The following is a 17,725-nucleotide window of genomic DNA, read 5'->3' on the forward strand; positions in this document are numbered from 1 at the left end:
GCAGGGGCACACAGCAGCGGGCAGCGCACGGCTGGAGCTCGGGGGAGGATCCCTGCGCCAGCAGAGGCGGAGCTCAGCAGCGCAGCACCACGCGGACAGGAGCCGTGCCTCGCCCCTCTGAGCCACACGCGTTTCACGATTTATAGCTCTAAGAAGTGGAGGGGGAAAAGAAAAGGAAATGAAGGCTGGAAATGAGCGCAGTGAGAGCGAGGAGGCAGAGTGCAAACAGTGCGGGACTACGAGGGCAGCGCTGTAAGGTCAGCTCGAGGGAAAGGCATTGATCAAATCAGCTCTAATGGAGAAACACGACAGTCAATACTGAAGAAGAAAACGTGAAGATACCCAAATTTGAGAGGGAAACGCCCCTCCCAAACAGGGAAACGAAGCCCTATACTGCAGCATGAATACATTCCTTCTAATGAGACAGCCAGAGTACAGCTTGTTCAATTCTGAGAAACAAAGACTGAATTTGTGCAAAGTTATCCGCCGCTCACTGCTCCACGCACGGCAAGCTAATTAACTTCTCTTCATTAACATAATCCTCCCCCACACCCTCACCAAAATAAGATTTTGGTCAAGTCAGGGTAGTTAAGGCATTTTGACAAGTAATTACAAGGTGATTTAAAAGAGATACGTAACATTACGCCAATTGAGGAGTAGCAGATAAATTACTGAAGAGCTTCCAAATTAATCACTTATTATAAATGAAATGCCTGTTACAAGCACGGTGCATTGAAATAGAGTAAAATGACATGTACATGGTACATGTTAAATGATCTTAAATAAAAGCTCGACATAGTTACGCAAATATACAGTACAAGTCCACAAAAATTCTTTAAACAAGTTGAGGTAACCTCCAACTTAAACGGTTGCAATGCAGTAAGCCAGGTGGTAAAGATCTCCTCCTGAGGGCAGGTGAGACTGCTTCCTGACCGAGCTTAGCTGCACTCACCTAGACATCCACATTACCCGACTTCTTATATATAAAAACATGGCTTTAATTTATTTCTACATACTCTTCTACCAGCAAAAAAGTTAATGAAAAAGTGACCAAAAATATATATATCTTTACAGCTATCAGCTATTTGTATGAACCTCAAAATAGAAAGGAAAGCTGGCTGGAACGGGGGCACGGCTGCGAGCTGCTGTGATTCAAAAGGAAATGCACTATTGCGAAGTGGCTGTTAGATAACTGTAAACATCATCAGGGTTCGTTCCCAACACCCTCAACTTTAGTTACTGAAATGTTACGTTCCACCGATCCTTCCGTGATGGTTTCTGTACTCAGTGCTGCTGCCACAGCGTGAGCAGAGAGGTGCGTGCGTGGGAGCCAGGAGAGACGGGGACTGCCCGGGCTTCATCAGCACAGCACGTGCTGTCCTACACAAGGGAGAATGGCAATATCGATACAGATCACGTGGCCAACAGATGGATGTGCCAAAACCAAGATGGAGCTGAGGCGGATCTGTGTGCGCAGCCCGTGCCGGGCCAGGGCTCACAGCGCTCTCAGCTTCGGCCATCTCCGCTTTTTCAGAGCGAGTTCAAAGTTTGTGTTTAAAAAAAAGATAGCTATCCACAGCCAGAACATCCAGATACCAGCCCCAGTGCGGACGAATGATCTGCAGAACTTGTTAAGATCACAGTTAAGCACCTGAAATCACAAAACACATTTGCATCCATACAACGTGACCTAAAGCATGTTTCTGAATTTTGTACTAGAAAAGGCTCCTAAGGCTGACACCGTGGATGGCAAGAGCACAACGTCTACAGCAGTTACAGACCTCCTGGAAACCGGAGCTTAGAAACACGAAACCTCAGCTATCACTGCAACGAGACTATGCTTATGGAACTGTGTTCTGTAACATACCCCTTAACGAACAGTGAATGTTTCTAGCAGATAGAATAATATGCCCTCTCGCAGAGGTTTTAGCTATTGAATCTAGTCTGAAGGATGATAAACCAACTCTACTCATCTGAAAGTCACATCTCAAATGTATTAACGACGTGGGATCGATCCTCCCCCTTGCATGGACGACTGCTAAGCTCTGAAAGACATGCTTCAAGCCTTGAGCTGCTCCTTCACTTCTTGCTGGCAGACAGAGACCAGTGCGCTACGAGAGTGGTTCTTAACAAGGACTTGAGCTGTGTCTCAGACAGGCAACGAGCTCGCAAACTGGCTGCTGAGATCAGCTGCAGAGGGAGAAAGCCATCCTGCCAGCAGGAACCGTACGTGTGAAGCCGGGAGCTCGGGGACGATGGAGACGTCAGCAGCGGGCACTGCGGGCACGTCAGTCTGTGTACTCAGCTACGATAGAAAGAAGGACGGTGATGTCGTCTGGTTTTCCCCCTGTAATATAAGAAGAAAAGCACTGTGTCAAACCGCACCGGGTCATCTTATGACCTGTGGTGCTCCCCCACAGAAAGCACTGTGAAAAGGTCAAAAAAGCTCTCTCCTTTTAAGCAACAGATGCTGCTAAAACCTACTGACATTGTGAGTGACTCAGAAGGCTTCAGCAACACACCGCAGTCAGGAACAGCTCAGAGGGCACTGTCACACGGGAGGCCTCAGGAGATGAGCAGTTTCATGACTATCTGCCTTCAGGAACAGCATTTATGGTGCTGCAGGAAACCCTGCCCTCTTGATACAGGGATAATGAGGAGATCTCTAATTACAAAAAGTTAATTGTTTGGCAGGACTCTGAGCTCTGCCAGGCGTTAGCACAGGAAGCAGAACCAGAGATCAGGGCTGGGATGTCAAAGGTACAAAGGTCAGAAAGAAATCCAAGCAGTTGGCAGAATCCTGACATATCGAGAACAGAAGGCCTTATAAAAGAAAATCAAAACCCACAACTAAACAACAAAAATCCACAGCCATACACAAACCCCAGGAACGGGTCAGGCACAGCTCTCTGGGGAGCCTGGAGCACTTGTGCCACACTGGATTCTTGTGGCAGGAGCACACAAAGAAAAGAAAAAGGAAAAAGCAGTGCATGGAGTGCTCTGCGCTCCAACTGCTCCCCCCAGGAGGCTGATCAGCTGGGGCCTGGGATGACCTGCATCAGGAACTGGGGTCCCTGCCAAGCAGACAAGCTAGATGGGTGCTCTGCTGCCAAGCACATTTCTTAATGCTCTCTTTGCCTATTGGATTTTCGAGCACAACTTTTGCTGAACATCTCTGAAAGATAGCAAGAGTGGGAGGAGGAGAAGAAAATCTTACCTCTCACGTTCAAGCCATTGTCACATGCAAACTGTGCAAAGGGTGACATGTAAGTGGGATCATACGCCAGCTCGTGAGCTTGCTCAGCAATGCTTCTTGCAGTCTGCTGTATGCTCTCATAGTTGGAGTTCTAAATGGATGAGGAAAAAGTATTCTTGTAAGGGAGTCCATCGCTATTTGTTTGGCTGATGCTGGTCAGCTTTCCAGCTCCCTGACTGCAGGGCATTCCCCACACATCAGGACACTAGTTAGCACCTTCTGTCCCAAGCCTAGCCACACCTTAGGATTTACAAGGTGGAGTTAGAACCTTTACGATTGCAGTGCAGACTGGCAGCAATAAGACTTCTTGTTTTGGATGATTTGTAGAGCATGCAATCACAGGTCTCACGTCAGGGAACAGATCTGATGGCTGATGCTAACAGTTTGCTCTGAAACCCTCACAAAAAAGACTCAGCTGAAGTAATTACATTTTACACCTTGAATGGAAAGCCTTAACTCGGACTCTCTTGCCCAAACCGACAAAAACACATCTGGGGGAAAAGGGGCACTATTCAGATGAGAAAAGTTTCAATAAGAGTGAAATTTCTCTGGGTAATGGGATGTTGTCTTTTCTCCACTATCTCTGTTGCTTTCCTTCAATGCTTTTTTTACTCTGGACAACACGACATGACAGCCAACTCCATTATTGGAAACTGTTTTTAAATGTCACTGCAGAAAGCCTGCCCTGCAGTCCGGGGACTCAGCAGGCTTTTTCACTATGAACTTTTGGATGAACTTCCTCCCTCGGGGGAACTTCGGTGCGGTTCCCAACTACACCAATAGATGGAGCTCAACTTATTTTTTTTCCAGAGAAGTCAGTCTCCTGCACCCACCTCTGCTGTCCTCTCCTGTGGATGTACCACAGACAGAAGCATGCTGCAGCATAAGCAACAGCCACGCAGGTGAGCAGCTGCCATGCCAGCACCTTCCAATCTACGGCAGCACGCTGACACCTCCAGCACGGTTGTTACCTTTGCTAACCAGGTCAAAGCCCCTCTGACAGCTCGTGCTGCAGCGTGATCCCACGTTCCTGTTCACAGCACAGCTGCACACTGCTGTGATCACAGCACCAACAAGAGAGGGAATGGCAGCGGGACTGCAGAGGGGAAGCACTGAAGTCACCTCGGTGCAGACAGAGGCCTCCGACCTTTTGTCTGCAAGGACCCATTCTGTCTGGCACCACCTCTCAATTATATACCTGCAGGATAAGAGCAGGCATGATATTTTTCAAACCACACTGTAATTCTACACGTTCACCTCCTTTGCATCTCACAGCATCAAAATACTGCCCTCAGGGACGTTATACATCTTGATACCTCTTAAGTATACTTTCCTTTCTGTAAATAGCCTTAAGCTAAATGCTCTCACGCAAACTGAAATAGTTTAATGTGTGTTTGCTATTTAAAAGGAGTATTTGTGGTCACTAACCTGGGAACCTTGCTGAGAGGTGTTGGCTTTTTTTTTTAGATCAGATTCCCCCCCCCCACAGACACACAGCCCACACTCCACAATCCAGACTGTTTTACAACAACTCTCCTACAAGCCTTCAGAAAACAACACATTATTCTCAAATACTGAGCTCCCCTCGCCCCAAATAACCCCTAAGAGAAAGCTGCAGTTGTACATGATGCCCATGGAAATACAAACACAAAGGCAATCTGGTTAGCTCAGAGCAGAGCCTGCTCCTGAACATGCAGCTCTCCCCGGTGCCCCCACTGTCCCCTCACTAACACCCATCACCAACGCACTGCTGGCTGCTGCTCAGACATCTGTGCCAAGGCTGCAGCTTTGAGATTCAGCCTGGCTGAGAGACAGCACTTCAGGGCCAATGTCCCTGCTCCAGCACAGCATTAACTGGCAAATCTAAACGACTGCACTTTGTTGGGGGGTCTTTTATGTATAATACAAAAGCCAGTGCCATTTCTGTTACATCTGTGACCTTACCTTCAGCTTTTTTAACTCCTGCAGAATCATGTAGTCAGGCATGTTGTCAAACAATCCGTCTGTTGCAGTCAAAATAATGTCTCCAAGTTGGACATCAAAAGAAGTACTATCAGCAGCATCAGGGCTGTGAAAATGACACATGTCAAAGAAATGGACTCCAGCTTTCATGAAGGCACCAAGCAATGTCAAACTAGCACACTGACAGCTTTTGTAATTCACCACTGTTACGTGTTTTGCTGGAAATAAAAGAAATAATCACTAACTGGAGCTTCTGCACTGGGAAAGCTTGTCAAGAAAGCTGTAACAAAAGAGCTGTGATTGCAAACAGGTGATGTCCCAGCTATTACACAAAGGATTTGCATTTACAACTCCCAGATGAACAATTCTGCAAACTAATCTGCTTCACAAGTGTATCTCCGTGGAAACCATTAAGCAGAATGGCAGTTCAGGGCTTCCTCCTCACCCATCTTCAATATGCAACAGAGCTGCACTTGAAAAGACAGTTCATGATGGGAATGGCCAAAACACTTCAGCATTCCAAATCATTTTCTATGGCAGAATAGGAATCGGAAGCACGTCTGGAAATCACTACCAGGAGACCGCAGCTGGTTGGTCTGCTTGCATCTGATAACATCAAGCAGCAGCAAGAGCAGAGCATACCTATTCTGGCCATGAATGCTGCTGTGGGATCTGTTCCTCAGATGCAGCGTAACAACCAAATCTTCATTTTTCAAGATTCTTCTCAGCTCCTTAGGAGAGCTGCATGGGCTGTGCATGGGCCGCCTTCCTCAAGCAGTGTGCACCTTCAGAAGGTGGAGTTGGACTGCCTGCCTATCCCCACACGTAGGCCAAATTTGAGTGGAAAAAGCACTGAGACAGCAAGCATGAGTGCTAATTAATGTCAAGAACAGTGCAGAACTAGCCAGAAAGCTGTAATCATGATTCAGAAGCCAAGTGTGGGAGCTCATTTATCTTGCACTTTCCTTACTGCGTGATGACTCAGGTTGCTTTGCTTCCCTATGACTTCCACTGGACGTCATGAACTCCCCTTATGCTATTTTTGGGGGTCTTTTTATAGAAGACACAGAATTTCAGGAAAAAGATTTTAATAGTTCTGGAATTTCAAACAATCGTTTGATTTTAGTCTAATAAAAAGGCTGGACTATTTAAGGGCTCTAATTTCAGAGCTCTACACTAGCTTCCTCCTTATGAAGCAATAAAACCATGTGCAAGAATGAAACTATTGTGGCATCAAAAGCCACAATCCTTATGGCATCAGACTTGAGATTTAAAGCTTTGGATCCAACTCTGAGGCACCTACTGCACTGTATTTACTGTGGTCCCTCTCTGAAGATGCCTTTGTCATCTTTCTGCAGTTAGAAGAGAGCTATCAGTTTAATGACCACGTAACAATCGATTTGACAGCTGTATTTTAGAATATATATTCGACAGGTTGTTGTTTCTCCCCTCGAGTTTTAGTTTACTGGTGAGACTTCACACAGCCACAAGATTTATCAGCCTGACATTCTCAGGGGAAGACACAGGTCTGCCTTTGAAACGACTCATTCCTGTGAACAGATTGTCCTCTCTTCACACTCCCCTTTCCCAGCTTGGTGTTCCGCCAAACGGAGTTTTGCTCGTTTTGGTCAAATACAATATGCTGCTGGAAACACGAGTTACAGTCACATGTCCCTCTGCTCTGTTCTTCAAGTACTGCTAACTCACTGCCAGAATATCTAAAGTAGCATACTCCAAAGCAGTCTCAGGGGAGCACAGACAGGGGCTGGGAACCAACACTGCTGGTAAGACGAGCCACGCTGCAGCACAGCCACCAGCTGCAGCCTTCATTACAGCACCTCTATCAAGCAGTGCATTTCCACAGATCAGAACACATCACAGACACTAAAACACGCGACACTGAATGAACAATCATGAACCCAACCACTTCTGACTGAGCAACAGCTTACCAAACGTACGAAGCACACAGTGAGAAGTGTTTACAGCACCTTAAGGACGTGGAGGCAGGTATAACCTGCACGTTTAAGCACTACCCAGCAGCACTGAGGCAGCACAGCTGTAACCTTCTGGGAGCTGATCACTACACAGGTCGGAAATGTAAGGCCCCTTCCCATCTTACCTGTCACTTAAGACAACTCCTTCTGCTTCAGGTGGAGCTATTGATAGTTGGAACGGAGTGTTGAAGTAATGCTGCTGCTCATCAGATCGATGTACTACTTCTCCTCCTCTGACTACCAAAAATCCAGAATCTCCCAAGTTGGCTGTATGTAAACGATGACTTGTTCTGTCCAAAACTACTATGCAAGCTGTACTGCTCCCTGAAAGCAAGCAGAAACAGCAACAAGCTCACCTTACAGAATGTAGAACCTTACAGAATTCCTTCATTGCCTTTAGTCATTGTCCAGATGCTCAAGCATTTATCAAAGCTTACATATCAGGGTAAATGGGAGCACTCATTAAAGCTGACACACATTAAATTAGGCAAAAAGCTGCAGATCTCTGCAGCAGAGGCTTCCAAGCACATCTATGTGCAGGACAGACCACAGGTGAGCTGTGTATGATGGTATGGCCTGCACAGGAGGCCAGCTGGCCCGAGGCATCACGTGCTCCACATGTCCCACTTCCAGGGGCTTCATTTGTTCTCTATTGAACATACAGGACCTTCTGCACTCTTAGTGAAGGGAGAGTCAGAGCAGTATCTTTGGAAAGATTCATGTTTTATATACAACAGCATCCAGCACTATGCTGCAATACAGGAATGGCTTTGAAGTAAATGCCACAGTTTCCTCCCAATTCAGTTCCATTTAAAAAGAATTTGCTAGATTCAATTCTAATGAACTGAGTATCAAGAGTTAAAGCACAGCTGGAAGGAAATTCATGCCTAATGAAAATTCCCCAATGAAGTCTTCTCCCTCCACCTGATTTAAATGAATTCTAAATGCCCACTGCTGTGGCAGCTCCCACTCTGTTTTGGGTACAGGCAGAAGCACTAGGATTGTTTCAAGTTTTAACTGTACGAGCACAGCGTAACTAGGAGGTCACTGTGGAACAAGGATCTTGTGATTCAGCATATGCCACTTTTCAGGATCCCAAAGGTCAAGCCAAGCAGGGCTGCCTCTGTCTACAAAGGAATTGTGAGAGCTTTCACCAGCAGCCCACTTCACGGATCACTCACAGCTACATCTGCCCTGCACTAATAAGCACTATTATACATGCAAAATCCCAATGTAATTAACAACTATTGCTATTTTGGTGACACTTAAAGTCATTTCTGAGGTTTGAATCTGTTCTTCAGGCACATAATGCAAGAACATCTGTGCTAAGCTCAGCAGGCAAGCTAAATATAGCTTACACAGCACTCTTCCGGCATAGAAGTGTAAGGTCAGGTGAGAAGCATGCATATCACACAGGGTAATGCTTTCTTGGTGCCTAAGAGGTCACACACCCTTCAGAAACACCTTCTGTTTTCAAGGTCGTCAGTAGAGGTCAAATTTTGCCTCTGTATATATGCACCACTCCCAAAGCAGCTAGGTGCACTGCCTAAATTCAAGTTTGACACGGAATATGCTAAGTATGTGTTTGCATTCAAAACCATTTCTAATGATTCCTTTCCAAAGAACTGTAAAATCTACAGGCTATCAGTGGCTGTGTGATATGAGCCACCCTAATCAGCCTGTTAGGTTTAAAGTTCATTGGACATAAAAGGAACAGGAACAGCAAGTCAAGGAGCAAGCAGATGCATCCAAGTATGATCAAAAAGTCTCTACTTGCACAGCTTCAGCAAACAGCCACTAACTATCAACAGAGAACTATTTAAGCAGAGCACGTGCATGCCACAGCATATTCTACTGCAAAACTCATCCTTCAAGCTCTCTGCAAGCACTGGTGAAGAGCTGCCCTTCACACACAAGGGCTGCTTACCATCAATATTTACTTATTCTTCATGTCTATATATTTAGATACATATATTTGTATGTACTTAAGTAGAAGTGTAAATAAAATAGGACACATCCAATTCGTGTTTTTGCCTCTTACCGAGCAAAGGTACTTTGTTCTGCAGCAGCTCACAATAACCTGCAGTGAGAATCCCAACAGGATTGCTTGGTACAAACCGTCCTTCTTTGACTAAACGTTCACACGTTCGCATTAGAGTCCCTGAGAACTGAGAAGGGTCGACCCCATAGTCCCTCCAGCCACCGACACCATCTGCTACTCCTAGGAGAAACAGCAAACAAAACAAGAGTTACACCAGAGCAGCGTTACCCAAAATGCTTTTAAAGTTCAGGAACTCCAGAAAACACAGCACAGCAATTTTTGTTGAAACGAGTCTTCAGATTTAAAGAAGTGTTCAGAAGAGAAAGAAGGCCACGGAAAAAACAGAACCAACCCCCAGACCATCAGGCAAAGCCCACGTGAAGCTGGGACCTGGGGCTGCAAGGACACTCTGCTGCTTACTTCAGCCAAGGGAGGGAATGGAAATGACCATGGTCCAGCTGATTTTCGCTGTTACTCGACAACAGCTTAGCAATGAGAAAATGGGATGAATTCTGTCAAGGCTTTAGAAGATTTGAGCAACTCCAGGCAAGGGTTGAAGATGCTTTATGTCAAAGTGGGGCAGTCAGAGAGATGAACAGTTGAATCAGTCGCTAAGCTCATGTTCACAACAATGTGATGCTACTGTCAGCAGAAACAAGAGCAAGAAAAATGCTTCTGCCGTCTCATACGCAGAAGAACATCAGTTCTGGCATCTCCTAGATGAATACTGCAGAAGATGAAACTCCTGAGCTGCATTAGGAGCAATGCAGTAGATATGTCAGAGAAGATCCCCAGCATTTCATCCCACAACCAGGTCCACATCCATGCCTTTCCATTCCAACAGCAGCAGCGCTCCGTTTCAACTTTCAGAGCTCTGACTGTACCAAGGAAGGGAGTTCCCAGAAAGAAAGCCACTGGCAGCAGAGGGATGAAAATGTGACTGAGATGGCAAAACCAAGTTTGCTCATCTACGAATGCCCTTCACATCGGTCACCATCTGAAACTGAGACCCTGGCACGAACTATAATCTGACAGAAGCTTACATCCAGATTCTGAACAGCCCATCAACATTCATCAGATTTCTCCCAAAAATAGTGCACAACCTTTCAGACACCTGCTTTGTGCACTTGCTTTCTTAGAAGAACGCTGCAGGAAGGCAGATCCCTGCCTTCCCCTTCAGAGCAGGCTCTGGCACAGAGCTCACACAGCAGCAGCCCTGGCATTCCCCACCACACCTTTCCTCCTCTCTTTGGGAGAAAACTAATCCTCCCCTTGCAGGTCCCTGAGCTTCAGGGTAACACTGGGTTAAACCCTCGCTTTCTGCTGCCACCCAAACCAGGCTAGAGTAAGAGAGCAGCGAGAAAAGGGGTTCTGCTCTGACCTGGAACTTGAAATAGAAGCTGAGCAGCAGTTTGGATGATAATGCTTTGCATTAAGCTACCAAACAAACAGCTTTTTTTCCCTTTAGGATGAGCACAGTCCAGCCATAATTCTGCCAGCTGATCATAGCAGGCATTGCTTCAGTGAAAAGGTTAACACAACGAAGGGGGCAATGTTTGACAAACACTGTCCAGACCCTGCTCTTGGTTCCTAGGGCTGTTACAAAACATGCTTGTGAGAAGTTATGGAGTTCCCCTGAACGTGTGGTAAACTATTTTTGCATGAGCCTTCTTTGGAAACATCTCAACAGAAACATTGCAGCATTAGTATACAGTGCAAGAAAGCAAGCCACACAGAGAGCACCCAATCAGGTAAATCACCAAAACCAATTCTGAAGTAAAAATAAGAGCATGCCACCTGATTATCCTTTGCTCACTTCTTACTCCAGGCAGGACACGTGAATCCACAACCTTGGCAGAACACCTTCCTGCTCTGCTTTGTCTTCCTGCCTGCTCTCTGTAAGCTATCAACAGCCACAAGGACTCTCCCAGTATCTCCCAAGCCCACATAAGGTGCCCTGACCTGCAGGAGGACCCACACACAGCCAGGCATTCCTTCTCCACCTCTGGCACAGGAGCAGACTGCAGCAGCACGCTGACAAGCAGGCCCAGCACTATGCTGTGACCCCCAGCACCTCGGCAGGCTCAGCAGCTCACTGCCACGCGCACAACACTGCTGTCATCTCCCTCGCCCAGCACAGACAATGTGGGGTTTCTGCAAAGTTGGGTTTTTTTTTTCCTCCTCTAAACAGCGTTTCTAAAAGAAGACAGGCCAGTCCATTTAATTTAAGCTAGGTGACCTTGCTGGCTCCCAAGGCATGCTGCCCGAGCAGCCAAACGCTTCCTCCTGCTCAGGCACAGAGCCAGCAGGCCCCGCTGCCATGAGATCAGTGCAGCACACAGGCAGAGTGCATCGAGGAGCCCGACACCACGCAGCTCCTATCCACCTGCCTTGCTTTTGCCTTATACTAGTGGAATTCTAGTTCTTGCTGTCCTGCTTCCTATGTGGTTTTGAAATAAAACCCAGCACCTTCACATTCTCAATATAAACCCAGCAGTGTAATAGGAAAGGAGTATATTATTTCTTTAAAATAAATTCCCACTGAAAAAGATATAAAAGAGAACAAAGGTTAAGAAAACTTTGCAATACCAACACACGGCAAGCATGGAGCAGGAGTATGTGGGATGGGCTCCAGAAGCAGTAACAACCAAAATCCTGCCTCACAGAAACGGCCCAACTTCAGCATCACTGCTGAAATCTCAGGCTGCCAAGGAACAGCTCTACCTTGCATTCACTATCACATATTCATTTATAGAAGCTTTGAGTTCATGTAAGCTACTGAGTAAATCAAAATGCTTTCTACACAGTTATTCCCTCGGATATTCCTCGGATAGCTTTACCAAAGGAGAATCTAGCTGGCAAACTAATCCACCCACCATCAGAATCCAGAACCATCACCCCGTCCCAAACATTGGTGGACACTTCTGAAATGCTCTCTCAGCTCAGAAGGAGGCACAAGGCAAACACAGGCGTGCCCACTGCATGCAGACACTATGATCTTCCTAACATGTTCCACTCACTCATCAAAATGAATTTTAACATTCTGGAGTACATCACCCAAATTAGCCACGATTCACCAATAAAAGAACATCCAGAGGATATATTTATGGGACTGGACTTACTCCGCATCTGACACAGAAGACAGACTGAAATGGCAACAAAGCACGGCCTGCTGTGCTACATGAGTGTGAAATACAGCACCTAATATTCATCACCACGTCAGAACTGAGATAAGCAGATAAGATTTCTAGTTTTATCAGTGATAAGGTGAATCTCACAGTCAGGAAGGCTCTCAAACCCAGCACCAACTCCTCCAGCAGTGTGACTGGCAGCAGACAGGGGACGGGGATGCGACAGCCAAGGGGCACCCACTCCCCAACACCCCCCCCTTCAGGCTGCCCTTGGAGCACACAGTGAACTACGTCCTGCTCTCATACACATCCCTGGAGGCAGATGGGGCTCCACTGGTAGCTAGCTACAAAAGGAAAGGCTACTTACTCACACTGTGCATTTTAAATGTCATGCCCACCCTCAGCTTGCATTAACTTCCAAGGTACTGGGAGAATAAATGGCTCAATGTCAAGGAGGAACAAAAAGCAAGAGGCAAAGAACAGGCTGATGGAGAAACAGGGAACTGAAAGTGTTGAATTGTGCACCTACTTCCAAGAAAAAGAAGCAGTTCTTTATATTATATTCCCCCCTGCCACAATACATCACTGTTTGTGAAACAAGTTTTCACCTGGTATCTCTCCCACCCAACTGCTCAGTGGATTTTGAGAGCTGTAAGAGGACAACCCCACTTCCTGGAACATAGCTATGGTTAGTGCCTCACCTAGCACACTGAGTGCTTGTTTCCTTCTGTGCCTCCTGACAGAACCTCCTCTTACTCTGTACAGTTTTCTTCCAGAAGAATCACCAGATTTTAGCTTCATCCTCAGACAGAAAGCCACTACATTTCAAAGAGATTACATCCAGTGCTACTTAACAGCTCTGCTGACATTTGGATTAGCTGTACAGACAAGTATGTCAGTGAATGTGAGCAGAGATGTTTCTCTATCACCTGTAGTTCCTCTACAAATGAAAATATTTGCTCCCACGTTAAAACAACAACAGCAAAAACCTCCTTTGGACGATTACAGTCCGTGACATGTTTCAAATAACTGATTATTTCTCCCAGAATGTCTGGATTCCCCCAAGAGAGGGGGCAAAACTGGGCTAAGCAGACCACTCACCTCCCCTAGCACTGCTGAGTTCTAGCAGCCATCTCTTTAGTAGGTATGATAGCAAATAAACTACTTAACATAGTCTTACATGACCTTCAGGCATCTGAGTAAGAATTCCTTCTCTGTAGCTGCCAGAACAACTCTGGCATTTCATCTACAAACCCTTCCATGTTTTGCAGTTCACTTTTCTTGATGACAGTGAACCTAACAATGTTCTGAGGGCCTCACCACTCCCTGGGGAGTTACATACCTCCTGTGTGGGCTGATGGCAAACTCAATTCTCACACACAGTGCCATTCCTCTCCCTTCAGTTCAAAAAAAATAAATTACCAAGATCTGCAGCAGATAGAACAGCTGCCAAACTTTAACTTTGCAGTGGACAAACAGTGCCCTGCTGCCAACCAGTTGTTTCCTACCACTGCTGGGGGACAGAAATAGTTTGGAAGACTAGTCAGGTCACACTGGCTACACCCAAACTTCTAGCCAGCAGCCAGCCTAGAAGTGATGCTGTCACGGGACGCACGCTGGTTGCTGCAATGTTTCAATCATGAGTCACACAACAGTTTGGAAAATCCATTAAAAAACTGCAAAGAGAGCGGGAGCTTGATAAGGAAAGAAGGAGCAAGAAAAGATCCAAACAACAGAGAAAGAGCTCACCAGCTCAAAACATCTCAGCATCTACAGGCTAGGGAAGCTCCTTTGTTTTGTTAAGGAAGTGACATGCATTTTTAATTTCATTATTAAGGTTTGTGTTTTTGTTTTTGCCCTATACTAACTAGAAAGAAGCGAAGGTGTTAGCTTCTGAAGTTTTGTTTTTCAGAAGTTACAGAGGAATGGCTGAAGACGTGAACATACACGTCTACCCAGTCAAGAAGACACTCTCCAACATTTCTCATTTCTCATCACCTCATTCTGTAATTTTCTGAGGAGGTGGACAACAGTGACACTAACAGCAAACACACAGAAAGGTGCAGGCAGCAGCAGAAAGCATACACAGGCCTGAGACATGAAGCTCCAGAAATTAATGTTAGTGGTAAAGTTATTTCCTTTTCTTACTGTGATCCCAAAGGACACATTCCAGATTTGAGCTTCTTGTTCCTCCTTGTGCTCATCATGGGAAGAAAACATGCAAAATTAAGAAGTACATACCTACCAGAAGTCAAGCTAAGAGCTAAAGATCCAAAGATTCAACCCCACCAAGCCTCCAATAACTGAGGGAGGGTTGGAAATAACTGTGCACCTCCACAAACGTTTCACTTTCACAGTGAAAGGCTGAAGGACAGCTAATGGACACACCGTTAACCTTTAGACTACATGGCCTCCAGAAAACAAAAGAAGCACTTGGCATTGTTGTATCTGCTGTAAACACGCTGCCTCATTAGCCCTGGCCAACTTTTGTTTGGCATAAGAAAACGAAACCCCAAGCACTCATGCCAAGCAGCTGGGAGTAGCTCCTTCACTGCAACACCACGCCCCATCCATCCCACACAGGCATGCTTTCCATACAGCGATTCTGGTAAAGACTGGCAAAGAGCTTTACACTGCTATCTGCTATAGCTTTGTCACTGATGACAACTAGGGCAGGCCCCCTTGAAACTCACTGTTCTCTGGAAGTATTCTTCTTGCATACAGCACTCACTTTCACTGAAACCACTTGAGCCTCTTCATTAAACTAATACTGAAAAATGAAGCTTTTAAACCAACAGATCAGCCCAGGCAGATTTCTGAGGTGCAAAGTTAGGTAGGTATTAAGTTAATACAAAATTTATGAGGCTCATTAAAAAGAAAAAGAAAGATGAGGAACCTCAGATTTGTAATGAGAGCAAGAGGAATCGAGGGCAGGAAAACGCTGGCGCTGAAACTCCTTTTGCAGCAGCGTTGAAGAGCTGGTGAGAAAGGGAGAGCAAAGAGATGATCTTAACAGCAGAAACAAGAAGAAAACTTCTGCATCCTGGAGCGTAAGAACTGCTACTGAGGAAAAAACATTGAGATAGACTGCATCAGAAGCTATCCTGAGTGTTAATGTTTGCAGAATGTACAGTTGTTCTGCTTTACTAGTACATAAAAATATTAAAAAGAGCAATAAAGAATGTGAAAATAGTTTTACAAGGGAAAAAAACCAAACAAACAGCTCTCACATTTGAAGTCTCTTCTTCATGTTACTTCAGACATCCTTGTCTGAAGCTCTTTGCTGTTTGAGCCTTAAGTGGAGTTGTAACTGCTTGTAACCAAGTTGACATGAAAATTAATGCAAAGACAAACTTAGAAATGCAATTCTCTGTTGATTCCAGCTGGAAGGCAAGACAAGCTGGAAATCCACAAACGGTAATGCCCAAATATGGCCAAAAAGCCCTAAACACCATCAGATGGGTCTAAATCCACACCACGTAAAGAGTCCACTCTTCATAAAGTGTATTCTGCATTTCTCTTAAGGGCAAATACAGATTACTTATTTATCAGTGCTGGCCTACTAAGAACCTGAAGGCAGCCAGCCCCGGTCACATGTTGAAGCGTGGATGTCCAACAGCTGATCTTCATGGAAAAAGTTTCCTTGGAACAGGCACAGGAGAAAAGAGAGAAAAGATGCAGAACGTCTAAACACACAGCCAGGTTTTTCAGATCTCCCTGAAAGCTGTAGCATCACCGTTACAGCACGGGCTGCCTTTTAGGATAACCAGCAATACTGTTGCCTAGCACCCTGTTACAGCTCCCTGAGAACAACGTTTCAGCTGTATTAACCAGCAAGCACTGAACTGAGGCACTGCCACACCATGAGACACTACAGCAAGTTCTCAACATCTTTAAAATGATAAGTAGAAAAACAAAAAGCTTTTTATTTTAATGCTAAAGCGGGGCAGATTTACTTCCATTGCAGCAAATAACTTTTACAGAGTGTCAGCCAAATTCAACCTTGACTACACAGGAGAAAGGTCAAGCACTGTCCAAAGCAACACTTCTCACAAACCCAAGATCCCACTGACTATCCACACTCTCCCATTACTTTTAAAATCTGAGCTGGGAAGATCCATTGTGCAGACGAGTGCAAACCAGAGCAGGCAATCAGGACACGGCACCCGCTGAAACTGAAGTTTGACATTTGAAACCAGCCTCAATGTCACTCTGCCTTTCACTTGACAAGGACAAAGTATGCAGTAAAATAAGGAAGTGTCCAATTCAATGATCTTTTACAAGGAAACCTCTCGGAGCCACCAGGTGCTCCTCTAGGTCTACAAGGCACAAAGAGAGGGAAACACTCAGGAAGGTGTTTCCTTGCTCCCAGAGCCACCGGGCCTTACAGGTACCTCCATGTGGAGCGCAGGGCCTAGCTGCTGCCCTCAGCACCGGCTCACCCAGCAGCTCGAGAGGTGGCAGCCCCGCTGCTTGCTTCTGTAGAGGCAAAGAGCCGGGGGCGCTGGAGGGGGGGGTGTTCACCAGCTCGACCGACCTCTGTCCCTTTGTCACCGAGGTCACCCCCGCAGCCGTCACTTACCGAGCACATCTGCCGTGCGGTGCCGGGCCACAAAGCAGGCGTCATCCCCGTAGCACATGCCTTTCTTGAGGATCCCCTTGCGGAAATCTTTGCCGAAGCCGCAGCTGGCCGTCACCAAGCTGTAGTCACGGCTGTCCGTCTGCGAGAGGCCGCCCAGCACTGCCCGGGCCACCAGCCTGCCATAGGACAGCACCGAGAACATGGCGTGGGGCGCCCAGCAGCCGAAGGCCAGGAACGCGGGGAGCCAGCGGCGCAGCCGCCTCCTGCAGCGAGCCAGCCTTCCTGCTGCCCGCCGGCCGGCCCGCCTCGGCACCTCCGGGCCTCTCCACCGCACAGCCGCAGCCCCTCGGCGCCTCACGACCTCCGGGCCTCAGCTCCCCGAGCACCGCAGCGGCCCCGCTGCCCGCCCCTCCTCCCCCCCCGCCCACCTCGCCCCTCAGGGCCGGCTCCCGCCCTCACACCCCGAGCGCCGGCTCCTCGCGGCCGGGACTACCGCCCTCCACCGCCACCCCCGCGCAGGGGGGAGGGAGGTAGGCGGGGGGGGGGGGGGGGAGCTCCGCCTACTCCCGGAGCCTCCCCGCGGAGGCCGTTCGGGCTCTCTCCGTAGAGCTGAGGAGGGCCCCGGTCAGAGCCGCCGCTCCTCGCCGCGCCGCCCCCGCTCCCCGCCGGCCGCAGCCGCCATCTTCCCCCCGCGCGCGCAGAGCCGAGGGCCCGGCGTCAGCAGCCAGCGAGCGGTGAGAGGAGGTCAGCCCCGCCCCG

General features: G+C 47.2%; 1 protein-coding gene across 1 annotated transcript; it reads right to left on the reverse strand.

Annotated features, from left to right (window-relative positions):
• Positions 1-1,511: 1,511 nt before the first annotated feature.
• On the reverse strand, positions 1,512-17,508 carry PPTC7 (protein phosphatase targeting COQ7). Its single transcript, XM_065739234.1, has 6 exons — positions 16,967-17,508; positions 9,254-9,433; positions 7,338-7,536; positions 5,201-5,324; positions 3,218-3,347; positions 1,512-2,347 (listed from the first exon to the last, which is right to left on the reverse strand). The coding sequence occupies exons 1-6, from the start codon at positions 17,166-17,168 to the stop codon at positions 2,289-2,291; spliced, it is 894 nt and encodes a 297-aa protein (XP_065595306.1). The 5' UTR covers positions 17,169-17,508; the 3' UTR covers positions 1,512-2,288.
• Between the last annotated feature and the right edge of the window lie 217 nt (positions 17,509-17,725).

This window comes from Cyrtonyx montezumae, unplaced genomic scaffold (assembly GCF_038088225.1).
Source record: "Cyrtonyx montezumae isolate F1298 unplaced genomic scaffold, pur_monq_1.0 scaffold_23, whole genome shotgun sequence".
NCBI lineage: Eukaryota > Metazoa > Chordata > Aves > Galliformes > Odontophoridae > Cyrtonyx > Cyrtonyx montezumae.